The sequence below is a fragment of the Schistocerca serialis genome, chromosome 3, assembly GCF_023864345.2.
Source record: "Schistocerca serialis cubense isolate TAMUIC-IGC-003099 chromosome 3, iqSchSeri2.2, whole genome shotgun sequence".
NCBI classification, from domain to species: domain Eukaryota; kingdom Metazoa; phylum Arthropoda; class Insecta; order Orthoptera; family Acrididae; genus Schistocerca; species Schistocerca serialis.
Window position 1 is genome coordinate 263,745,861 of NC_064640.1, and position 27,186 is coordinate 263,773,046.

Consider the following 27,186-nt stretch of genomic DNA (forward strand, 5'->3'; position numbering starts at 1 on the left):
AACAAGTAATACAACCAAATGAAATACCTACTTTGCTCCAAACAAAGATCCCAGCTTATCCCCTCCCCTTTTCAAAAAACCAAACTGTCCCACTCTCCTATATAGAACCAGTCAATAACTGAGTGATCACTGATGCCTGTCTTGTGGCCACAAAACCACATATATGAGCAATACCAGAAATAATAATTGAAGTGAACGATATTGTGGATCACCTGTATAGATTTTTAAACAAAGTTCCCCACCATATCAATTACCACAAATTGTTCTTGCAACAGCACCACATAACACCATCACAACTATAGGAGGGAGCCACTTTAACCAATTTTATATTAACATTTCTGCCACTACACCATACTTCCAAAGAAAAGTTATGATACTCAGCCTGTTACACACTTCCTCTTAAGTTTCATGTGCAATTATATTTTATAAATAATACCGCCTTCAGTAATTTTACAGACATAAAAATTTATATTGTGTGAGTGCCACCTCGAGCAACACACTTGCTTCAAAATGCTCTCGTCACATGCCAACTTTGAAATATAGTATTTACCCCAGTATACGGCAACCCTGATTATAAGACGAACCCCTTTTTTCGAAAAGACCTCTTGCAAAAAAATTATTTTTAACATATTCTCACTAATCAGAATTACAAACTGTTTTACTGGCATGAAGTATCTGTGTAAAAAGTTAATGTTATATCTATTCTAAATTTATGCCATTTATTGATTGCCTTCATTGTGATATTACAAGGAGACATAAAATTAATGAAAAGAAATGGTTTACATTAATTTGCAGACCGTTTCCGTTTCTACATTTTTCGCTTACTAACCCTGTCATCTGTGGTATCACTGTTTTTAATCATTTCCATAATCCATCCTTGCACAGCTGAGAATACAGCTTTTTTTTAATCTAAATACATATCGGATTTCGCTTCAATATTGGCGTGAGAATGCTACAATCTCTTGCTTATAAACATATCTTCTGCCCGCCGCTTTCATTGGCTGCGTAGAACCGGCAGTTGACACACCCCCTTTCGTTCCCGTCATACGTCACATGGAGCGTCAAGAACATTGTAGGTAGCACGAAATACATATGTACGCCACTGACCTCCAACTGGACTTTTACCGTCACCTGCAGAAATGAATACTCCTGTTGAATATTCGTCCAATTTTAAAGTCAGTTGAATTCCAACTACAAGCAGGTTTAAGCAAACTGTAGTTCGAACGAGGTACTTGTTTTTGAAAAGCCAAAGTACGCGGTATACATTCCCATGGTTGGAATTACGACGTAATTTGCTGCCCGCTCTCGATTCCCCTCCCCACTTTCATAGTTCTCAACCAAACTAGTATCACTGTACCCTCTCCAACCCTTCCGTAGTGCTAAGCTTCAGCAGGTGGGATAGACGGATTGCAATATATTCTAGAGTGCAGGTCATATGTAACAACAGCAACTAATACTTAAATAAAAGATAGCAACCACGATTCAGTCCAGTTCACGTACTTGAGCTCGTCCAGCCATCTACTGACGTCTGTTGGTATTATCTCCGACTACGGGTCTTACCACTGTAATTTATTATCGCTACAACAATGAGTCAGTTTATTTCGTTTGTTAGATATTTCATTCTTGATAAATTTTCCACCTTGTGTCATCTGAATGGCAGCATCATGTTCTAAGGCTGATTAAAAGCTGGTAACGTTTTCACCTGGTATTCTAATACGCGAACAGCGGTTGAATTTCTCTTTTACAGTTAGTAAATCATTACAGTCCTTCCGTAAGCAAATAAAATATTGATCTGGTTTGAGAAACAAGCAATGTTTTTTTGAAGGACAACGTTTTCGCTGCTGAATGTTACCTTCAACTAAAAAGCAACATAATGTTTGTAACGGTATCCATACATAATGAGAACTTTTATTGCAAACGTTTTCAGATACAACAAGAGTTTGTAAGCTGATTGAATTTGGTGCTCTTTTCTCCCGTGTTTCACAGAATTATCAAAATTTAAGGAGAGCAATAGATTGTTAGTGTGTCTAGTTTTAATTTCTCGCGTATCCCTTGCAGTAGCGCCGCGCGAGTAAAATGTCACGTGATTGTTCGAGCAACGTCGATCCTGTATCGAGCGCTTCGGCGTATCGGGAAACTTGAGGGGGGCAGGAAGGCGAGTGCCATTTCACCAGCCTATCTCAGCTCTTTCGAATTCTTAAAAATAAATCTACACATGATCTCAATAGCCCCCTTGCCCAGCTCAACCCAACCATTTCGAATTCTTAAATATAAATCTATACATTACCTCAGTAGCCAAAGCTTCATCTGCAGGCTTAATATAAGACGACTAATATATACTCCATTAAACGACGTAAAAATGTTAACTTCAGCAGCAATAGTTTAATCTGCGAATATAAGACGACGCTATATTTCTTGAATGATGAATTGGGAAAAAAACCTCGTCTTATAATCGAGTAAATACGGTAGACTGTTCGTATATGATGTCACATCCTATTGCATCATCATGTCGCGGGTCACAGGTGACGCCCTTTAAGTCCTGGTGACCTTTATATGATCAGCAACACCATCAGCTAATTCTTCATTGATATATAAACAGTAAGCTGAGTAAGCTACTGAACTATGCAAACTACTGCCCTGCAGTCAGGTAAACACTGAAATGGAAAGAATTATGTATAAACTGTGGAAGTTAGTCTTCTTGACTCATATTGTTTTGGTATGTCTTGCTCTACTTCCCAGTAATATATAAAACTTAGAAAAACAGAAAACTTGAGCACAGAATGGAAAATATTTGGTATAACATGAAATAGGATACTTATGTTACATTTTTCTTGCTACCAGTAAAAGTAGCGATACTTGTTAAGGTCATTAGTCAGAGGGTCTTCAATTAAACTCCTGTGTTGGATGTGTGTGAAATTTTAATGTGCTTCTCTGTTGTCTAGGTGCTGTCCTGTGTTGTCCATTCAGCAATGGGCACGCGCCATAGGGGCTGCAACTTTTTCAGTACTTACTATAGTTTACATGATACGGACTACATAGAACTGACCTAGAGGCCTACTTCCTGAACTGGAACTTAAATGCTGAGCATCTACAATTAAACAAAAACGAGTATTTCTAGCATTCACAGAGTAAGCCTAGCCAGAGGTGGGCGATTAATAACACTGAACTCAACAGGATTTGAGTGTAGGATCAGATGTAATGTTTGAACCATAATCGTACATACAGTTTGATATTCTGCAGATCTTCAAGAACGTTTTTATGCAGTTTTTATTAAAGTATGGATACTTTATTGAGTTCCTGTTACAGTGAATAGTAGAAAAGATAAAATGAAATTGCCTGACTGCTGCAAAACATTCTTCAATTTTTAAATGGTAGCTGATTCATGAAAATATATTTTTCCAATTTTCTGTCTCAGTGAAGGTTCTGTAGTATTTTGGAACACATTGGGGAGGGGGGGGGGGGTGTGGACAAAATAACATGAAGACATTATATACTGAGCTTTTTACCTGGCTCCTCTATGATGCACTGGCTCCTCTATGATACGCTGACGATGTCTCTTGTAAAACATTCTGAAATATTAAAACTGTGTGAAACTAATCTTTTGCAGGCAGTTCTTTTTCTGACAGAGATATCCTGTTGTAAACAGAGATATCCAGTGATAAATTACCTTCAGTGATTCAGTTATCCTAATATTTCTCCCTACTTTCGTACACTTCACAATAGTTGTTCTGGAAGAACCAAACTTATAAAGTCAGGTAAGGAGTCATTGTTGCATAAGTTAGTCAGGAAAAATGTTGTCTATAAAAGAAACAGTCCTGGCTTGAGTCCCAGTTCTGAAGAATTTTAATTTGTCACAGTGTACAACAGTGTACACCCCATTGCAGGATGAAACATTTGTTGTGAAGTGTCCTTGTGTTTCGCTGAGAATGTTCTATCGCCTGTATTTTTATGATCATTGTGGTGTTGTGTTGATCTTCTGTCATGCTTGACTTTACAGACTTACAACAAGGGGAAAATATTGGTCAATTTTGACAGAAATTAATTACTTGTGGAAGATGATGTCTTTCAAGTACTGGCCCTTTTTTTCGACATACTTGTCAACCCCCTGCACTAAGTTTGTCATCACTCTCTCCAATATGTTACGGGGTATAGCGTGAATCATTTGCTCTGTGGTATTCTTTAATTGAAGCATGGTACATGGCTTACTAATGTACATTTTGTTACTGAAGAAGCCCCCCCTAGAAAAAGTCACGTGAAGTAAGGTCTGTAGAACAGGGTGACTAGTCAACACCTCCTCTATTGGATATCACTTTCTGCAGAAACAACTTTCTGACTTCAGACATACACACATTGGAAGTGTGAGCTGTCATACAGTTTTTCTGCAACCAAACAATTCGACAATTCATACCATGGCAATGAAGTTTCGAGACAAGAAATTCACACAAGATGGTCAAATAACACTCTGATTTCATGGTTCTGGCTTTCCCTTTCTTCAGAGAAATAATTTCCAATGACACCAAATTTCCCTAATCTAGCAAACACTGTAACTGTTTTACAATGCAGTGGGTGCTGTTGGAGTTGCTGAGGGTTGTTTAGAGACCAATAATGACAATTTTGCTTATTAGCAATGCCTTTTAGGTAAAAATGAGCCTCATATGGCATTAAAATCACAATCCCAGGTTCTTCCACCAACCTATCTTCCGTTACTTAAGCAAAACATCTCCTTCTCACAAAATCTTGAGGCTTCAACTCCTGAATAATCACAGTTTTGTAGGGATGAAAATTTAGATAGTGTAAAATGCGTCAAACGGACGACTTCGATAACCCAAGAGACTGTGCATGTCATATTGCAAGTCGATTGGGGCCCTGTTGAATTGCATGGTGCACAACATCAACATTTTCAGGTGATATGGCCACCATTGTGCTGCCTCCCAGTTTTTTTTTCACTGTCTCACAAAAGTTCTTAAAGCATAACAGAACGGTATTGCACCATTATGTGAAATGTTGAATTGGGGATGGATGTTCACTGAGTTGTGGTCACAGATTCTGAATTCTTGCATTTTTAAAGAATGTTGCTTTGATGAATGCACAGTGTTGCACAGTCCACCTCTCCATTATAACTAAGGCACTGTTGTAGGGGAGGGGAAAACAATAAGCCCAAGCATGTCTCTCCACTATGACGACTCACCTACTACTTCTCTAGCCAGAAATGTCAGGTAATGCTGACTCACCCTGTATTATAATGGTTTTAGTTGCACTGAAAGAAAATGTAATTGTTAAGCTGTATGATTTTTTTCATATCATATTGATTCATTGTTGCATACCTTGTTTCCAGCAATCACTTACATACACCAGACAGAATATTAGTCACCTCCATGGAGACATCATGGTAATACCATGAAACACCCCCTCTAGCCTTGATGAGGCCTCAGCTCAATAAGAGGCTTCACAATATCATAGAACCACCTTTGGCATGAACTACACCCACCACACCTTGTGTGTTAAACACCTCATTTGGCGTCAATGCACTTGATGTCATGCAACATTTGAAAGGAGTCAAAACTGCAATTTATCAAATCACACTACATGTCTACAGTCAGCTACTGCCAGTTTCTGTTTTATTTGGGCCATTGAAAACTTGCAACTTTAAATGCCGCAGAGAGCACTGGCGTTTTGCAAAGTCACTGTCTCCAAATGATAATTGTATACCACTCACTTCACAATGTTTGGTTGGAAACTATGTGAGATGGACCTGCATTCACAGACAGCAGTAACTCCAATTAGATTTGAAACCACTTATCAGTAAAACAGGTGTGGTAATCATATCCGGACCCTGCCAATTACGATCATTTTTGACCACTGCTCATACACTGTATTATGTGACTGTGAGTGGTACAGCATTCCTTGCAGATGCATTGGTCTGATTATGTTTTTATGTAAACAAGTTGAATAATTTCATTCCCTGTGTGGTCAAGAACACGTCCGAGCCTGATAGCTCCTTTCTGCCATTCTGTTATGTTTCCCTGTCGACCCATGTTACTGTGTTGATACCATACAACTTGCTGGCACAACATAGCATTTCAGTGCCATGTCTTACGTCAGCAGTGGAGGGTCACAACTGCCGGGTAGCAATCCTACGCTGTCTTCAGAATTCTAGATGACCAGTAAGCTTTTCTAAGTGGGTAACTAACATTTTGTCTGGTGAGCTTATATGTCCCTGAGTGATTATGCACCATTCCTACAGTTCCACATGTTCAAGATTGATTTGATGATTGTGAGAATAAAACAGTTTGCTTTCAGGACCTCCACAGTCACTTTATCTGAACATTACTCAGTTATTGTGATATTGTTTGGAAAAGATTTAGGGGCCGATGGCTCTTTGCTAGAATCTCTCCAGAAGTTTCCTCTGCGAGGAATGGCACGAAGTCCCATTGACAAGAATATGGAATTTATATTCTTCAAAACTCAGTAGTGTTCAGGTTGTTTAGATATTGCTGGTTCCTGCCCTGTCTTGTGGTTGTTTTCATGTTATTTTGTCCACCTCCTGAAAGGTACATGCTTCATGATGCAGGCAGCTTGATGGTTTTGTCTTTGAGTTTTGTCAAATTGTATTTTTTATCTTACAATATAGTGCAGCTGGCAGTATGGGTGCTCCCTCAACGCTTAGGCTATAGAGGAGAGAAAATTTGACATGGGAGGAACTCAACTATCAATCGGTTGGCTTTAATACGGGGCAGAATTTCCTAAGTGAAGCCAACTATGAGAAATCACAAAACTGAAGTTAAATTTAGGCCTGGAGATATGCTCAGATAGCCTAGGAAGTAAGGCATTCACTTGCAATATGCAGGAAATATAGGTTTGAATCCTAATTTGGTACAGATTTTCAGTTGTCATTACAGGTTAGTTACAAAAGTGCATTTGATGGAAGAGGTCAAGATAACATAGTTTAAATTTTTACACTATGCAAGTACACACACATACTTACATTTACCCCAAATGAGGCCAGAAGCTAAAAGCCATGAAACTCCTTTTTGTGTGAATTCTACAAGAAACGATCAAGAACGTCTGAGAATCACTTTTTGCTACACCTTCCTTAATAGTTAAATGTTGTACCTTGCATGTTTGATAAGAGCAGTGTTTTATGTAATGCAGACAAAGGTGCTAATGTTATTATACTGTTCATTTGGCAATAATTCTCCATCCCTCTGCTTTTTGTGCATCCTATATCCAATTTGCTTGCCATGAAATAGGCTGAATAGAAACAGTAGGTGAGTGGTTGCTTTCTTTCTTTCTATTTTTTTTTTTTGTTTTTTTTTTTTTTGTTTTTAATAAACTTCCAACAGTAGTGAGACAGGGATTCATAACAATTACAAGGAAAATGTGGTGGCCAATTGTAGAAATTACCAGGTTTTCAACACCAGAAATAATCAAAAGTTGTTTCATTTGCAGGTTTAGTGGTGATGGTTACATTTTCTAACTGTAAGGAGATGACTTACTGCATGCACTCATTTCCCATACTTTTTACAGGAGTGTACTTCATGTTCATACTCATAACATTGTTCCTGACAGTGCTCAACCTCACTTTAAAAATGAAGCCATGAAATAGTTAAAGAAATTTAAGATTATTCTAAATGATCTGAAAAGTAATGGCCCATTTATGTCATGTGCTGTAGGCTGGGAAGACATGCTTCAAAATATGTGTATAAGTAGGAGGTAATGTTAACATCAAAAGAGAATAATGAATGTCTAGTGCAAAAGTGGGTGGGGGAGGGGGTCAGAGCCTTTTTTTTTTATTAACACTTGTATAATTATTACTTTTGCAAAGCCATAGTGATTCCATTTTCCAGCAAGAGATTTGAAAAATTGTGCTGTTTCTCAAATGAAATAACTGTCAAATTTGTATTGAACCCTTACAGGAGAAGGAGAAATGACTGGAACCAGAAATACTGTTGAGAGGAGTGATCCACATTCCAGTGATTGTAATCCTGATTTGTCTGATTGTAAGTTACCATTCCAGAGTGAAATAGATTAAGATGGAGATGAATGAGGTTTTGGGCATGATATGTTATGGTTAATGAGGAACAGATTTTCAGCAGTGTTAGGCCATGAATGTGTGTGTTTCTGATAGTAACAGTCTTGGCTCTTGACACTAGATTAAGCACAAAGTACACTTTTTCCCATCCCACTTGTTCTCTGTACCCTTGTTATTCATTTCTCTTCTTTTTTACAGTTTTCATGTTCTCAGTAATCTGTTTTTAGCTTTTTCATTTCTGTTAATTATGCCTATTTTATTTTTTGTGTGTTCCTTATTAGTATGTTAATCTTTTGACCAGCATTTCCATGAGCCATTTTTTATCCACTTCATCATTTCTTCAGCCTGTTTTCTGCTCATAGCAGCCTATTTTTGTCCATGATCAGTTTTTGTAGTTTCAGTCTAATCATTTGTGCCTTATGCATAGAGTAATGTTGTGGATTTTGAGTAATTCCCAATTTTTATAATGCAGTTTGAAGGAAAGAGGTTACACTGTGCTTAAGGAACAAGATTGCCATTTGACAAATGCGAGGTTCAAATCTCTTGGAAAGTTAAGGATGCAAATGTCAATCTGATCATACTGATAGAAGGATTTTTAGTTTTCAAAAACTCCTTCAAACTAATCATTCGATTGACAAAGCCATGACCTTTTCTTTCTACCATGTTTCTGTAAATGAGGCAGTTATCCACCTCCAATGATTTTGCTATAAATAAGCCGCTAAGCTGTAGTATTCCCAGTTTCCTGCCGGCTATCTGTGTGTCCTCCTGGTGTTATATGTGGTTTATCCTGCTTGAGCTGTTTCTTTCAGCCTTCTGCTCTGTTGAAAAATGAACATCTTGTTTACAGACTGCAATACGGTGTTGCTTTTCATGTGTCAATCAAATGTTAAACTTTGTGAATGTTTTGTCACTGGTTGTTTTATGTATCTGTTGCCATTGTGTGTGAACTAAGGTGTTTACTTTTAACCCTGATATGTCAAAAGGAACCACCATAAACTGGGACTACTTTGGGACTGGTAGGGTAATATTAGGTCAGCGATCCTTCAATGTGCAGGCCGCAACTTGTGAGATACCATGTTGCTTCCGAGGTCTCTACTAGCTTTGATCTTTGCTGCCATCTATTGGCCATCTCCAAAATTTCCACATACCACCTGTGCTAGGCAGCAGCCATTTTCGTATTCGTGCCAGTGGTGACAAGTGATAAGCATGCTGCAAACTTTCACATAAAAAAGTGGAACTACATTTGGACCACAAAAGACAGGTAAATATAACACGTTGTAAATGCTTTAGCTAACAGTTCTGTGAATATATAATAAAACATCCCATAATTAGTAACTGGTTTGGCTGCTTTTGTCGATAACGAGATGTTTCGTGGGGCAGCTTTGGGACTGTCTCGAAGTTACCCCACATATATGTTGTAAGTAACTTTGATTATCTGTTTTGTTTTAGGAACTGTCGGGAAGGCTTCTCAAAAGTATGGAATCCCAAAGAACACACCTCTACTAAAAGTTAAAGAAAGTCGTGGGGGACAGTTGGCAGGCATTGTGTGTGTAGAGGAACGGTTTGTTTCCCGTGCAATAGCTTTATCAAGTTTTGGATTTCCCATGCGGACATTTGACCTCTGATGCATGGTAAAGGCGTGCCTTGACAGATGTAACAGGAAGGAAGCCAGATTTAAAAACAACTTCCCTGGAATAGACTGGGCAAGACAATTTATGCAAGGGCACAATGCCGTTTTGACACTCGGGCTGACGAAAAACATCATGTATGCAAGAGCAGAAAATGACAAAGAAATCATGAATGCATTCTTTGACAATCTGGAGATAGAGATGGAAGATGTTCCATCTGTGAATTTGTGGAATTATGATGAAATCAATTTAGTTGATGAACCACGGGGTTCAAAAATAATTACTAAAAGGGGAACAAAGTATCCTGAACAAATACAGAACTTGTCAAAAACATGCAACTCCTTAATAGTGTGTGGTAATGCAGTGGGAACACTTGCCCCCCTTATCTTAAATTACAAAGCTGAAAAATTGTGGGACACATGAATGGAAAATGGGCCACCAGAAGCTAGGTATAACAGAACCAAGAGTGGGTGGTGTTACAGTAAGTGCCTATAGGATTGGCTATCCAGTTACTCCTGCCTATCTTAAAACAAAATGGTGTTAAGCTTATTATAGGTGACAACCTGAGCTTGCCTATTAATCTTGAAGTGCTCTGGTTGTGTGAAGAATATAACATAAAACTCATTGCACTGCCACTGAATGCAACCCACTCTTTGCAACTTCTTGATGTTGCATACTTTCAACCTTTGAAAGTAAAGTGGCAGAAGATCCTTGGGGACTGGAAACAGACAGCAGTGGGCAGCAGGTGTAGCTCTGGGCCCAAGGACAAATTCCCCACCTTGCTCAAGAAGCTGTGAAAATTCATGACCTCAAGAGGAGATAACTTGTCCAGAAAACTGGCAAATACCCCTTGAATTGCCAAATTATGCTGGAAAGGATTCCGTCATTCATGATGTCTCAGTAAACAAACTTCACTGCAGTCACCGGTGACACCTTCAGTTATCAACTCGTGCAGAAGCAAAATGAAGCAATTCAGAAGTGTCAGACTGTGATATGCAAAAGGGTAAATGTTCCTGCAGGGAAGAGCATTTATGCAGCTGATGTTCTTGCTGGCAAGATGAACGAGCCATCCACTTCAGTAAAAGGAACTAAAACTGCACAGAGAGCTCCTCATCTGGCAAAGACAATGGTAAACAAAGAGGACACGGACAATGGTACTGACAAGAGATCGTCTTCTGTTCCTTATAAAATTGGATGACAGTGTAACCATGGATGTTGAGGATGAAGAAGATGGGTCTAAAGACACTGATTAGTCTGTACCAACCCACTTGGTTGTGTCCCATGGGAACCAAACAGAGAATGTGTGCTGTGAGATGTACGTACTTATTCCATATGAAGGTAAACTGTATCCAGGACAAGTCACAGAAAGAACAACAGAGGGTTATGTGGTCTGCACTATGGAAAAATGTGTGGAAAAATGTGGAAACAAGTGGAAGTGGCCCGAGAAATAGGATCTTCTAGAATATGTTGCAGAAGGCATTTCCAAATCATCAGCCCGTTGGAGAAAATTGGTCATCAAGGTATTTTTTATGTTAAGGAGTTGGGACTGTACGTGCTGGACTGAATTTTCCGAGATGTCTTTTTTTATTTTTTGGTGATTTGCATTTTTTCATGATTTATTATCTGGTCACAGTTACCCATTAATTTCTCAAATTCTTTAATGTGTGTAATTATTAATTTTTTCAGAATTTCTATGTTACTATTACTTTTAAGTCATTGTGGTAGAGCCAGTATTATCCAAATAAAGAGTTGATAGGCTAACATTTGCACAGTTTTTTTTTTCCTTTATTGGCTTTAGCCTGAAAAATGACTTGTTTCTATGTTACCCCAACCCATGGGGTAAAATTGGGACAAAATCTGAGGGGTCTCACTTGGCAAGGAATGGTTACAGAGCAAAATGCATTTCATATTCAAATAGAGGAAGGTTAAATATATAAAACTAACTTTCATTTAGTCATTTAATATGCTAAAGCTCTTCAGAAATCCAGGAAAATACTAAAATCCGTCCCAAAGACGCCCCAGTTTACGGTATCTTTTTATTACAACAGAAGTTCTGCCATTTTAGATTATTATACATTGCTGAACTGCAGATGCATCTTTAACAGAAATATAAGTGATCTGCTGAATGTAAGTTTGAATGAGTTTCAATGTTGTAATGTTTTGGAAGTATTAAGACTTAGTTGCATTGATGGTCATTTGGGATATAAGCCAAATGGGTATTGAAATGATACAGCATGTTGGTGATTTTGCTAAGAAAATATCGTGGAAGAATTTCCAGAAGTTGAAATAAACTAGTTCATGTAGATCAGTGACCTTGTCACAATTTATCCTTGTAGATAATTTTATTAAAAAATGAAAAGGTGTACGAGCAAAGCATTATTAACTATGTGTATTAATTTGAAAGAAAGACTGTGTGAGTATTGAAGAAGAGATGAGCATATTGCTTCCCCGTCAAGACTAGAAGGTGTTACTGCTGTTGCAGCTAGATTACCACAAATTTGATTTCAAATCAAACGGATATAATGTATGATCGAGAATCCAAACTACTGAAGTGTTATCACTTTTTATGGTTACTAGAGAATTTTTTTCATCAAATTAAGTTTGTAAATGAAATTAGTGTATTTAGTAAACTGAACTGTATTTTTTGGAATAAATTATGTATTGGCGTGGTCGTAACGTTTTAATCATCAGCTCGAAAAAATCGAGGTGCGACCATGAAACTTGTTGATGGTGCCAGACCTACTCTACATACTCCTCCATCAATGCGACATGTTTTCTGAATGAGTGATTTTGTGGAGAACTTGATTGTAGAAGGCTGCATTTTGGTTGTTCGGGAAATGTTCCACCTTGAAAATCATGTCATCATAATTCTGGAAATGCCTACTCTGCAACAGTTTCTTCATCTAAAAAGTAACTGAGTGTCGTTTCAGTAGAATATGAGAGGTGTGCCAAATTTAGATATCCCAAAGAAGCAGCATGTGTGATTGTGTCCGTGCAGAATGCCCTCATGGACAGCTTCCTGAGAAACTCAATCTTAACAGCCTTCTGTAACGTTCAGTAACATGCTCCTGTGATGTTTTCTCCCCTCTTGAGCATACTCTGTTAACACCACATCGTGATAGTCCCAAAAAAGAGCCCAGTATCGCCATGCCCGATGATATGGTTCACTTGTTTCCTTTTCTGGTGGTAGTGGATATGTGTGTTTGCACTGCTTACTTTGTTCCTTTGTTTTGATATCATGGTGATAGACACAGCACCCGTCCATTGTGATTAGATAGCTAAAGAAGTCATCTAGATTGACACAGCTGCATGCGACATTTCCGGTGCTTCCTGTCCAGTCATGTTCAAAATGGTGTATTAAGATGCTGAAAATTGATCCAAGGCTGATATTCACTTTTCCCACTATCACTTCAATTGTTATATGCACCAGGGCCTCCGCTCCTCTTCCAATTCTTAGTTCTTTGCAAAATAATTTCAGTCTTTGACCTTGCCGGACCACACTGGGAACATCTATGCCACCTAATCACTGTGTTATATGATAGTGCACTGTTGCTGTATTCTTCTGCCTACTCAGCATGGAATATTTATTACTGTGCTGTTCCCTTACTGCTTACTGTACTTGGGGGCTGTGGCCCTTTGTTTTAAATCCTCTAGTTGTGTGCTAGAATACTGTGGTGCTTGGATTTTAATGTGTACCAGAACTGCAGAGATGTACCCGCAGACAAAACATTAATTTCATAACTAAATTTTTAAAGGTGACAATTAAAGCTGTTGTACAATATCTTTCTGCTTTTGGTATTTATTGACGTTGACTTGATCACTTTGATTAACTTCTCATAGCATTAATGTATGTTTCATACCAGCAGACAAACTTATGGTTTTTGAATGAAATTTTATTAAAGTATTAAATGAGTTATTTTGCTAGTTTTGGAATGATTACAGCTGTATTTGTAAAATGTTGACTGAAAAACAAAGATAACAGAATAATATATGTGTTCATATTTATTACACCAGATTTCCCAGCAACTTTATTAACATTTATGGTAAGTGGTTTTTCATAGTTTGCACTAGAGAAGTTTAATGAAGTACAGCTGTATGTAATTTTGTGTATTAGATGCTCCAGAATACTGTTCCATTATGAACTGAGTTTCATTTTTAATTACGTGTACTTGTTGAAAAAATTTTGAGCAGATTATTCAAACATTTATCGGAACTATCTCATGATTCTGAAACAAAAGACGTTATTCTTTAGGCTGCTTTTGTTGCAATTTTCACTGCCTATCTATTGTTAAAGGCAAAAAAAGGAAAAGAAAGGAAAAGGTAGTGCATGAGAGATCCGTTTCCAAATGTAGATGCTTACCGGTTATTATGCACTTTAGTTTCTATTACAAGGGGAATATGTGAGTGTGGCATCAATTAGTGCAATATATTCTACTCTGTTGCACTTTTTTGGGACCCTAATACTGCAATGAAAATTCTGACAAATTGATGGGAGGCTAATATTTTGTTTAGCAATAATTTTGTTGTGTCTTCATCTTTTCAGTCCACTGGAACCCTTATCTGTTTCGGTGCTGTAAGTGGATACCTGTCGCTCTGTATAATTCACTTCCCATACTACTATTATTCCATTTGCAGAAACTTCACACACAATTTTCTTGTTGTTTATGTTGTCAGCAATTGGTCTTTCCATAATACAACTTCAGTACTGTTCTCCAGCTTTGTACAGCTGATGCAGGAATTCAAGAAAAATGTTAGCTTTTCAGTCAGACTACTGCCTTTTCTGGCTGTTTATTGTATAGCACAATGAGCATAGGGAGAACGCTGTGATAAGATTACCTGAAGGCAGTAAACATACCAAAGTCATTTATATAATCATTCAGTCATCATACTGCAACTGAAACAATGGATGTCACATAAAATGCTGAAGTACTGAATTCTGTCTTCTAAAATTGTTTAGCTGAGGAAAATGGCATTTTAGTTTGGTCTTTTAACTGTCTCAGAATTGCTGAAAAGCAATTGGTTGCAATTACTGGCTTATATTGTAGATATGTTCTATGCTAGTGTGTTATGACATTCCTGGAAATTAAAAATCTCCTCTGCTGGAATCAGTGTGGACTCTTCAAACAGGAATTATGTGAAACTCCCTTCACTCTGTTTGTTCATGAGATTCAGAAGGCTTTTTTCATGCCATGTTCCTTGACTTCTTGAAAACATTCAGTACAGTTCCACATTGTCACCCAGTTGAACAGAATACCAGCTTATTGAATGTTGTAAAAACCATGCTATTAGGTTGAGGATTTCTGTTAGATAGAAGACAGCATATTGTTCTTTATGGGCAGGCGTCATCAGATGTGATATTTACCTTTAGACATACCTTTTATATGTGAGCAGTCTCAAAAACCTCTACTGCTAAACACCAGGTATATGGGATCCATTAGAGCATCATGAGACTCTTTGTAGATGAAGCTACTGTATGTAGGGAAGTCGAAATGTCAGAAAATTTTTACAAAACACAGGAAAATCCGAAATGGGTCACTGCTTGGTGCTGGGGTTGTGCAGTAGACCCTCAGTGTAAACAAGAGTAAAGTGTTATTCGCAAATAGGAAGAAAAATCCATTATTGTATGATTACGTTCTTGACGATCAATCACTCACAATAGTCCAGAGTGTTTATGCCCCGGGACTTGAAAATCTAGGAAAAATATGAGAAGAACATGGGAATTTTTTCAGTTCCAGGAATTTTTGATCCCAATAAAACATAAATGAGAGAATAACACCAAAATAAAAATTTAATTGCAAAGAAAATGCACCATTTACAACTGCAAAATACAGTGCACACACAAATGTCTGCTGACAGCAGACTGTGTCAAAAGGCTTTAGGACGAAGACTGTGCAATATGTGGTAACAGCAAACAGTTTTTGATGAGCATGATGTCATAGCTGTTTATGTTTCTAATAGGTCGTGGGAAAATATTGCGAATGGTGGTTTGAGAAATGTTGCTTTCAAAGTAAATTCCCTTTTATGCAAGATTAATAATATTATGTGTGGGAATATGTGATGAATTTCTTAAATTGTGGAGCATTTGACTCTCATTCAAAACTTAACACTTTGAGTACTATCTGCTTAGAAAAACTTCAGGCCCAGAAGACCAGCCATTTAAGCCATGATTTCAAATTTTACTATCACATTTGTGTTTAATATATCTTAAAGGGTAATACATCTTAAAAAAGACCAAGCTTTAAGGTTAGGTTTTTACATTTATTTTAGTTCTTTCATAGGGTGTAGTTCAAATTATTGCAAGGTGGGTTCTCGAGTGCTTTCACACATGATTGGTTTTTTTACGAAAAAGTCGAAGTGCTCGATGGAACATGTATTCGACCAGGTGACCCACGAAAGTTCGGAGAACAGCTCTGAAATTTATAATCTTGCTTGTCAGAAATGTTCAGCTGCTGCAAAATAAGCTGTTCTCTTAGGATCCTGCCTAACCACACCTTTAGGAAAAAAACAGCAAAAAGTTTTGGATGGCCAATATTGTATGTGAAAGCGTAGCTTTTCTTGTAGCAGCACTGTTATGTATCTCAATTAAAACCCTTAACTTTTCTTAATTGTGTGTCTGCTATTGACTGACTACGTCATGTGTCCTCTGCTCTGAATATCTGCTGTCACTGGCTAGTGAGATCATGTGACGTGAGCTATGATTGGCTGACAAAAGCACATTGCAATCTCAGTTTCAGTGCTTCGGAAGCTACCATGCTATATTTGGCGGAACTTGTTTTTATACCTTCATAATATGAAAATATGCAGTGCCCATGTTGCGACGCATCAAAGAGCTTCTCAAAACATGTTTTTATTTTCTATTTCTTTTCTGTGTTTAGTTTTCTAAAGTGCTATGAATCTCTGTGCCGGTCTATAAAACCCTTGAAACAATTACCATTCTAAGGACTGAAAAGTTTTACAGCTCTGAGAGAAAGTATATTGACACTTACCATGGAGAAAATGTACTTTCCTGTGGGGTAAAGTGTATTTTCACACAGGAAAAAGCACAACTGGTAAATATCTTGTAGTGTGCATCCTGAGTGATATAAAGTAGAACAACCACAAAAAAAGTTGTAAAGGTAGTTTTCATACTTAGATTCATTGAAAAAATCATAGAGGAATGTAATTCACCCTCAAAGGAGCTAACATACCAAGAACTTGTTCAATGAGTTCTTGAGTGTTGCTCAAAATATGATACCCTTACCATGTAGGAAACAGATGAGACCAAAATGGTAAAATCAGGGAAATTTGAAGTGCTTTACAGGCATAACAATAGTAGTACTTCCTACACGTCATAGTGTGAATGGAACAGGAAAATGAGGAAGTTTTAGTGTTACGCAAGTAATCGCTGCCACACATTGTAAGAAGGGATGTGGAGTGTAACTGTAGTTCAAAATGACAAATCGGTAACCTCCCCTTCCGCCCCTTGCCACTTCCTCTGTTTAAGCTATTTCTCAATACATGTTAATACTTTGTGGATTGGGCAGCTAAGGTGTAGCTCAGATAGCTGATACTGTGGTTTGTGATAGTTTTTCTGAATTTTGTGTAGCAGCTTCCATTCCATGGACCTTAAGTCAGTTTTTTGCATTAGGAAGTGGAGTCTTTCTTTTATGAAATACTGCAAAGAACCATAGACTTACATCAGTGACTTTTTTTATCAAAATGAAAATGTGTTGTGTACAAAACAACAGAAATTTTTTTGTCTTTTGTTTCCTGAATGGAGGTGTAATTCTAAGTTGCGTACTAAAAATGAAATTCTATGAAATTGAATTTTTTATTGAAAATTACTTAGTTACACTTGCCGTAGTATGAAAAATTTCAAAGCCTTTTGAAAGACGAAGTCCTACGTCATATTCTTCACAATACTCCCTGGTATATTTTGTTGTCATGTTCTGAGATCTTGCCTTGGTTCGTTCTACACAAACTTTATATCTCCTCCCAGGGCATTTTGACACATGTCACTGAAATCAATTTAGGAAAATGTCTTCAATTGAGTCTGTTTGGAGGTGAACTATTTGGTGTGGAAGTTGATTCAACCAGGCCTCCTCTGTTGATCAAAGCTGCTGCAAATTCAGTATCAAATTCAACAAAATGCTTGCTAACAGGCCTTGAATTTTTATATGAAACATATGATTTTACAAATGTCATCATGAAAATGTGAAAAAAAAGCTTTCTTCCACTGTTTTATTTGCTTCCTCTGAAAACAGTAGTAGCCCATTTGCTGGTCTCTGTGTTACATACCAGCTTTGTTTATATTATCATTGAAAATACAGGCATGTTTCTTCTATTGTCTCATTCCTAATTGTGTCCTGACCTTGGCATTGGATGCAGTCATTTTATGCTTTGTCTTCAAAATATATACGTTCCATATGACTTTCCATATCACAAACAATAAATGGTCTCAAACTGCAAAATATAAGTTCATTTTTCTTCAGCTTCTGGGCAATTATATCCTTAGCTTTCCCTTTTCTGTTTTCAGTACTGTGCTGTAAGACCACATTGAAAATAAATATGAAGCTTGTAGCAGAGAAGAATTGGTGCTCTTTGCACTGCATGGTCATTGTGAGGTGTGGCATGTGGCAACCAGGGTGAACGTGAAGGCCACAAAGCAAGTAACACACAATGTTGTCTGTATTCCTTTCCGGCCTTAATTGTTTGTCTCATTTGTCTTTTTGGCGTATAATCTGTGCCACAATGCTGAGACTTTCCAAAACATTGGGAGAGTGGGACCTCTTCTTAGGTTTGCTGTTATACTCACTGACAATGTTCATCTGGGGTACTGCAGTTCATCACAGAATATAATGTGGTGCTATTCATCTACAATCCATGTTTCCCAGTCATGGCACGACTTCAAATGCAGCCATTTGTATTATGGTGTTAACAACAGCCTACAAATGTTATGGTAATTCCCTAGGTCAGTCTGCTACTCTTTAACCAATGGTGCAGGATGACACTGAATGCTGCAGTGACCCCATTACTTGTTCTGGAATGGCAACTGCAGGTGTGAAGATGTTATGATGTTCCTGGTGCACAACATGGTGACCCTCCCATATGGTAGTCAGATGCGGTCAACTAGAAACTTAAAAATGAATATGTGCCCACACAGTCCATCATCCTGCCACTGTCACTTTCTGAATGCCCCACAAATCTATATATTGATTGATTCAACCAGCTGTCCAAATGGAGACCCACAATGCCGCCCATGATCTGTACGTGTATCAAATTAGGTTGACATCTGACCAGGTCTTTTGGGTGCTTCACTTTTTTTGTCAGGCAGTGTATGTTGATTTTCTAAGTAGTCTTCTTTATAGTTCTTAAATTAGATAAAATAATCCACACTTTTATGTCCTTACAAGAAATAGCTTTGACTTAATAGTTGGAAGTTCATTGTCTGATAATGATAAAAGAAGAAATGATAATTTCTCATGAGTAAAGGACAAGTAGGGAGTATAAGCATGGCTTCTACACATAGTATTTAATCCGTTCCCATGACAGACATCATCAAATTTTTCGGGCGCTGATAACCTCGTTGTTGTGCGCCCTAAAACACTACTCATCATCATCAAATTTTTCCATACATAGTAAGATTTAACTATTCACGTCTTATAGTTTGGCATCCACTCACATGTAATGCATAACCAGTCATTTTACTTTGTGGCAGTGAGCAAAATTCATGGGAGCTTCATGATATACAACCATACAGAATTTGTTTCATGAGTAGCTCATTTTTAAACTGGCTATGCTTCATGATATAGCTGAAAACAGAAGTGATATGTATTGCAGGCATAGAGGAACTCATATCCAAATGCTGAAATTTTCAGTGAATCTAGGTGGTGTGTATACTAGAGCTACACTTTTTTCAAGTGTTTTTGTTGGTACAAAGCAATGTATTTTTAATTCAAACCGAGAGCCAACAGCAGCAGTTCATTACCATCAGATATCAACTGAATACATCGTATATGCTTATGCTTTAGTTCTCTGTAGCTTTCTGGCTTGGTGAATGACAAACGTTGGGGACTACGAAACTGAGGGTAGGGAAAATACAGAGTTACATAATAGTTTGGCCACTACACTTTAAACTATGACTCTCCATTGTAACTGATAGCTGAGCTGGTTCTCACATTATTGGAAGGTAAGTGCATTCTGTCTCGAATAGCTCAGCATTTTGTTAAGCACATTGGTGTTTAAATAAATATTTGGGTTGATGACTGCTTTCTTTCATTTTTCATCTGCAAACATCTTGTGTGTACAGACTCATTCATTGGCATGAGACTGAATTGTGGGAGATAGAGAACCCTTAACCCTTTAGGAAGGGTAAGAGTCCCAGGACACTATATTTGTTGATAATACATAATTTTCCTATGGCTTTCAACTTGTGGTTCATTGTCTTCGTATGCTGTCTGCAGATTCTAATTAGATGGCACTGAGTACATTTTTCTTGTGAAAAACTGAAATAGATTTATTTACTTCATATCCAGCCACACATTCATAGAATTTGTCATCTTATGCATTCACCGATGTAAAATGGTTTGATATGTTCAAAATTCTGGGAAAAATAGGAAAAGTTATAGGGAAAGATGGATAATGTAACATATGTACAAGAGCCAAGAGGGAACAGTAAGAGTGGAAGACCAAGAATGAAGTGCTTGAATTAAAAAGGGTGTAAGACAGGGGTGTACTGCTCAGTCTATATATCGAAGAAGCAGTGACGGAAATAAAATATGATTCCAGAGTTGAATAAAAATTCAAGGTGAAAGGATATCAATGGTAATATTCACTGATGACATTGCTATCTTCAGTGAAAGTGAAGAAGATTTACAGAATATGCCGAATGGAATGAACAGTCTAATGAGTACAGAATATGGGTTGAGAGTAAATCGAAGAAAGACGAAAGCAATGATAAGCAATAGAAATGAAACTTAACATCAGATTTGATTATCACATGGTAGATGAAGTTGAGAAATTCTGCTATCTAGACATTTAAATAACCCATGAAGGATGGAGCAAGGAGGACATAAAAAGCAGACTAGCACTGGCAAAAAGGGCATTCCTGGCCAAAAGAGGTTAACTACTGTCAAACATAGGACTTAATTTGAGGAAGAAATTTCTTAGGCTGTACATTTGGAGCACAACATTGTATGGTAGTGAAACATGGATTGTGGGAAACCAGAAAAGAACTGAAGTGACGCATTTGAGATGTGGTGCTACAGAAGAATGTTGAAAATTAGGTGTACTTGTAAGGGATGAGGAAGTTCTCTGGAGAATCAGTGAGGAAAGGAATATATTGGAAACATTGACAAGAAGAAGAAACAGGATGCTAAGAGATCTGTTAAGACATCACAGAATAACTTCCATGGTACCAGAGGGAGCTGTATAAGGTAAAAACTGTAGTGGAAAACAGAGATTGGAATACATCCACCAAATAATTGAGGACACAGATTGCATGAGTTACTCTCAGATGAAGAAGTTGACACGGGAGAGGAATTGAAGATGGGTTGCATCAAACCAGTCAAAAGATTGAGGACTCAGAAAAATCTGTCACTTGGGTATCTTATGTAATTTGCTGTTCATCTACACTTTTATGTTTCTTTTGAATGGTAGATCATCCCTGTATATAGCATTGTTGTAATTTTAGTGAAGGGAGTAATGCTTCTCACCTCTGTGACATTTGATGAGTGACACTTACCTCCTGGGTCTTGCAAAATGTCAAGTGTTACATAGTGTTCAGTCTTCATTGGCTGAGTTCTAGGTTGATCCCTGAGCTAGGGACTGGTGAGCATCATCAAGTCCTTCATAACTGTAAGCTCTGGGTATACTCAAGTAACCACTGTGAGGCACAATGTTGGAATGCTGTGTGTCTCCTAGGCATGCTTAACCCTGCCTAGGTGCACTAAGTACTTCCCTTGCTTTTTTCGCGCTCAAATGGAACTCATTGATTAATGTTTAAAAACTCCCAATTGTTTGGATGAATCATTGGACTGTAATGAATTGCAACAAGCATTACAAGCACCTGGGATTTTAGTCCAGAGCAAGTGCCTGCTAAATAAAGAGTGGGATATAGTAACAGGACACTTTTATTTTAGTCATCAGTCTTCTGACTGGTTTGATATGGCCTGCCACAAATTCCTCTCCTGTGCCAGCCACTTCATCTCAGAGTAACACTTGCAACCTACACCCTCAATTATTTGCTGGATGTATTCCAATCTCTGTCTTCTTCTCAAGTTTTTGCCTTCTACAGCTACCTCTAGTACCATGGAAGTCATTCCATGATGTCTTAACAGATGTCCTATAATCCTGGCCCTTCTTCTTGTCAGTGTTTTCCACATATTCCTTTCCTCTCCGATTCTGAGCAGAACCTCGTCATCCCTTACCTTATCAGTCCACCTAATTTTCAACATTTGTCTGTAGCACCACATCTCAAATGCTTCAATTTTCTTCTGTTCTGGTTTTCCCACAGTCCATGTTCCACTACCACGCGATGCTGTGCTCCAAACATACATTCTCAGAAAGTTCTTCCTCAAATTAAGGCCTATGTTTCTTACTAGTAGACTTCTCTTGGCCAGGAACGCCCTTTTCACCAGTGCTAGTCTGCTTTTGATGTCCTCATTGCTCTGTTCCTCATGGGTTATTTTGCTGCCTAGGTAGCAGAATTCCTCAACTTCATCTACTTAGTGACCATCAATCCTGATGTTAAGTTTCATGCTGTTCTCATTTCTGCTAATTCTCATAATTTTCGTCTTTCTTCAGTTTATTCTCAATCCGTATTCTGTACTCATTAGACTGTTCATTCCATTCAGCAGATCATGTCATTCTTCTACACTTTCACTCAGGATAGCAATGTCATCAGCAAATTGTATCATTGATATCCTTTCACCTTGAATTTTAATTCCACTCCTGAACCTTTCTTTTATTTCCAGCATTGCTTCTTTGATATACAGATTGAACAGTAGGGGTGAAAGACTACATTCCTGTCTTACATCCTTTTTAATCCGAGCACTTTGTTCTTACAAACCCTATGAGCGTATCTTGATTTTTGTTTCATCTTGCTTCCGTTATCAACTGCAACGTCAGAATTGCCTCTCTGGTACCATTACCTCTCTTAAAGCCAAACTGATCATCACGCAATACATCCTCAATTTCTTTCCATTCTTCTGTGTATTATTCTTGTCAGCAACTTGGATGCATAAGCTGTTAAGCTGATTGTGTAATAATTCTTGCACTTATCAGCTCTTGCAGTCTTTGGAATTGTGTGGATGATATTTTTCCAAAAGTCAGATGGTATGTTGCTGACTCATACTTTCTACACACCAGTGTGAATAGTCTGTTTGTTGCCACTTCCCCCAATGATGTTTGAAATTTTGATGGAATGTTATCAATATCTTCTGCCTTATTCAACCTTAAGTCATCCAAAGCTCTCTTAAATTGTGATTCTAATACTGAATCCCTTATCTCTTCGAAATTGACTCCTGTTTCCTCTTCCAACACATCAGACAAATCTTCTCCCACGTAGAGACCTTCAGTGTACTCTTTCCACCCACCCACTCTCTCCTCTGCATTTAACAATGGAATTCCCATTGCACTCTTAATGTCACCATCCTTGCTTTTAATTTCACCAAATATTGTTTTGACTTTCCTACATGCTGAGTCAGTCCTTCCGACAGTCATTTCTCTTTTGATTTCTTCACATTTTTCATTCAGCCCTTTTGTCTTAGCTTCCCTGCAGTGGCAGCTGCTTTGTAAGACCGCAAGAGCATGTGAACACACTAACTTTCGACACCTTGTGGATTTATTGCTATTTTTCTTTGAATGCTGTTAATCTTGACATAGATGCTGGAATCAGAAATATACAACACTTAAATCTACCGCACTACTGAACCTCTAGACTCTGAAACTTGGCATCAGGATCATGAGCACACCTACAGTTATGCACACTTTAAGGAGCTTTTGTGCATCTGCAACTTGTGTGGCATAACTGCTTTATGGGCCAAATACATACAGATTTGATAAACAACGTGCACACTAGCCCTTGCCACTCAACTAGATGTTTCCGTCAGTGCTGCCAGGTGGTAGTACACTGCGGCAGACTTTTACCCTTGTTCGCTCAGTATAGATCCTGCTAGATGATAGCCCACTCCTCAGACATGCTAATTGACACTTATTTACTTTACTAAAATTAGATTGGACGTCAGTATATGTTAAAGCTGTAGTGTCAGTAAAACTATTTTGTGGGTTTCTCATTGAGTTGTGTATTAAGTTATGAAGTTTATCATACATTCATCCATTTGAGGCACTGACAAGAGAAACTCCCCCCCCCCCCCCCCCCTCCCCCTTCAGATTTAGTGGTAAGATGGTCCAGTGGATAGTCCTTCAAAAACTGAACACAGATCAAGCATAAAACCAGGAAGAATGTTTACTGAACTGTGAAAAAATAGCAAAATAGAAACAGCAAATGGACCAAGCTTAACAAATAGAACATCGAGCATTCTTACACAGCTATGGTGCTGTGGATAAGTGGTCATGGTGTTGAACTGCCAAGTGAATGAGCAGTGTTCAAAACTCCCTTGTGTCAATTTTTTGTATTTATTTCTTTCATAAAATTGTCAACTGTCCATCCAGTCACTGAAATGTTTGTTCTCTTCCTGTAGTTGTAGCAATTGTCGTACTATACATTGGTGGTTACAGAATATGAGTCATGTGGTAAGAGTACATTACTTCACAAGTAAATGTGATGAATAGCGAGAGCAAGCGAGAAACCACATAGACATCTCACAGAAATGAAAACAACAAATAAATGGGTGTGAACAGTGTTACAACAAAGTAATACAGGAGTTAAAACTTCCAAGATGGAACAAATTTTCAAAAACATTAAAACATATGGTTTGATAGATCGCAGGGAAAGCTGTGTAATTGTGAAACTATTGCATTCATTTGTTGCGGCTTATGTGACAAACTATTATGTTTTCATCATTTCCTTGGGAGTGGTCACATACAAACACCTAAATCAGGCAAGGAGGCATATCCCACTCAATTACCAGGCATACAAATTAGGTGCGTTGGTAAGAGATTCCTATCATGTGACACATGTACTGTCACTAATGCCATGTATGACACACCAGACAAGTTTTCTGTTGGAGGATTCGGTTGACTTATCACTTTGGCATTGAATGTTTATGGTTCCCATTCGAAAGCCATTTACTTTTGGCTGCTAATTGAGTAGTTGTGCAGAATTGACTTTCATTATAGATCTCTTCCTTACACCTCACTTTTGCAAACGGTCGTTACACCATGACACAGACATAAAGTTGAAAACAATGAGCAGATACATCAATGATAGGAAAAAAAAAATGGCACAATGGAGCTTTGAACATGGGCTTGTTTGCTGTGTAGCCACTTAACCATGACACCATGGCTCTTTGCCTGTGCTCAATGTAGTATTTCTTGAGCTTGGACCATTCACTCTTTCTACTTCGCTTTTTTTTTTCACATTTCAGTACACCTTCTTCCTGTTTTCACGCTTGATCTGTGTTCAGTTTTTGATGGGCTGTCCACTGGGCCCTCTTACCACTAAAACTGAGTGGGGTATGAAGGGGAGTTTCCCTTGTGAGAATCTTAAGGACCTAAAACACATCGCCGTCAATTGAGAGATTGTAGCATTTATTTGTGCTTCTGAAATCTTTTCATCTTATGGTGAGTCAGGTTTATCTGTGCTGTAGGCCCACACTGTATATATGAAAATTTACTAAAAGCTGTATCACTGGTTTATCTAATATTCACTTAAATATGGAATTGACAGAGGTGTGCTTTAGGCCCTTATGGATATCCATACCTCATTTTTATTCTAGTCAAGTGACTATGTTGGTAGGCATCACTACTTGAGTTTAAACATTTTCACAAATGGTGCTTTGTGTTTGGAGTTGGTTGCTTACTGTGCAAGAATCGGCTTTCGTGTGCAGTGTAAACATGGATTATATTGAATCTATTATAAATGCTAACAGAAAATTAAAGCTGTGAGGACTGCTCATGAGTCACGCGTGGGTATCTCAGTCAGAAGAGCACTTGACTGTGAAAGGCAATGGTCCTGAGCTTGAGTCTGGGTGTGGCACACAGCTTCAACCTGCCAGCAAGTTTCATGTTAGCGCAAATCGCTATAGAGTGAAAATCTCATTCTGGGAGAAAAGTAAATTACCAGGAAAAGTTAGCTGCAAAGGAACTATGGCCTCTGAGAACATATCCTTTGAATGTTTTTGTGATGCCTTCAACAGCCATTCTCTTTATTTCATATACGATTGAACAATTTCAGCCTTAGGCTATTTTCAGGTATCTAAAATGGAAGCATTATTCATTGGATACATAGGGACACTTGTGATTTTGATTTAGGAACAAGTCATATCTGTAGATATACTAAGCACATTATATAACTTACTTTACTGATTTTTTAGTAGAAAATTATGCCATGTATGGTGTTGCTGTGTCATCATGTTATGCTCATAAAATAAATTAGAGAGGTTCTACACTGTTTTAGGAGCATGTTACTTTCAAGGACAAGGAGTCATAGGAGCAATGACATACATTGCATAATTTGCTACAAAAAAATTGTCCATAAAGTAAGCTATAATGCGCCTAGTATATCTACAGGTATGACTTGTTCCTAAATCGAAATCACAAGTGTCACTAACGTATCCGATGTATAATGCTTCTGTTTTAGATACTTGAAAATGGCCTAAGGGCAAAATTGTACAATCATATATGAAATAAAGAGACTGGCAGTTAAAGGCATCATCGCATTCATCGCAGCTGCAGACCATATTGCACTGAAAAAATAACAGATCCTTTGATTGAGAGAGTGACGAAGTCAAATGAGCATGACTACAAGTGAACATTTAACAAGGAAGTGTACAGTTAGCACTAGTTATTGTGTGGGTGCAACATAAGAATATCTGATTTTCAGCCTGGAAGTAAATTTGTGAACTAATACATCTGTTAGAGATCTTGTTCATTCCACTGGAAAAATAGAAAAGCACAAAAACTCCCACTTACACAAAAAAATGCGAAATGGAGAGTTACGAAAGCTTACACTTTATTTCATTATTGCCCTAAACTGTACTTAATTATGCACAAAATTCCACAAAAACACACATTTATTTTAATTGTTGTTGTTGTTGTTGTTGTTGTTGTCTGTAGCTGTTGTTGTTGTTGTTGTTGTGGTCTTCAGTCCTGAGACTGGTTTGATGCAGCTCTCAATGGTACTCTATCCTGTGCAAGCTTCATCATCTCCCAGTACCTACTGCAACGTACATCCTTCTGTATCTGTTTAGTGTATTCATCTCTTGGTCTCCCTCTATGATTTTTACCTTCCACGCTGCCCTCCAATACTAAATTGGTGATCCCTTGATGCCTCAGAATATGTCCTACCAACCAATCCCATCTTCTAGTCAAGTTGTGCCACAAACTTCTCTTCTTCCCAATCCTATTCAATACCTCCTCATTAGT

The 27,186-nt window shown here is 37.9% G+C and overlaps 2 protein-coding genes across 3 annotated transcripts in view; both read left to right on the top strand.

Moving 5' to 3' along the window:
- LOC126470038 (C2 domain-containing protein 5) overlaps positions 1 to 27,186 on the top strand; it is a 238,690-nt gene that overhangs the window by 24,912 nt on the left and 186,592 nt on the right. The window contains exon 2 of one of the 2 annotated variants that reach the window (XM_050097533.1): positions 7,917 to 8,000. The exons of the other annotated variant lie outside the window; for it this stretch is intronic. Within the exon in view, the coding sequence (XP_049953490.1) occupies positions 7,928 to 8,000 (73 nt within the window). The 5' untranslated portion in view covers positions 7,917 to 7,927. The remainder of the gene's footprint in view (positions 1 to 7,916; positions 8,001 to 27,186) is intronic. 2 annotated transcript variants of the gene reach the window in all.
- On the top strand, positions 8,822 to 11,289 carry LOC126470039 (uncharacterized). The gene is made up of 2 exons (XM_050097535.1): positions 8,822 to 9,293; positions 9,482 to 11,289. The coding sequence occupies exon 2, from the start codon at positions 9,661 to 9,663 to the stop codon at positions 10,081 to 10,083; it is 423 nt and encodes a 140-aa protein (XP_049953492.1). The 5' UTR covers positions 8,822 to 9,293; positions 9,482 to 9,660; the 3' UTR covers positions 10,084 to 11,289.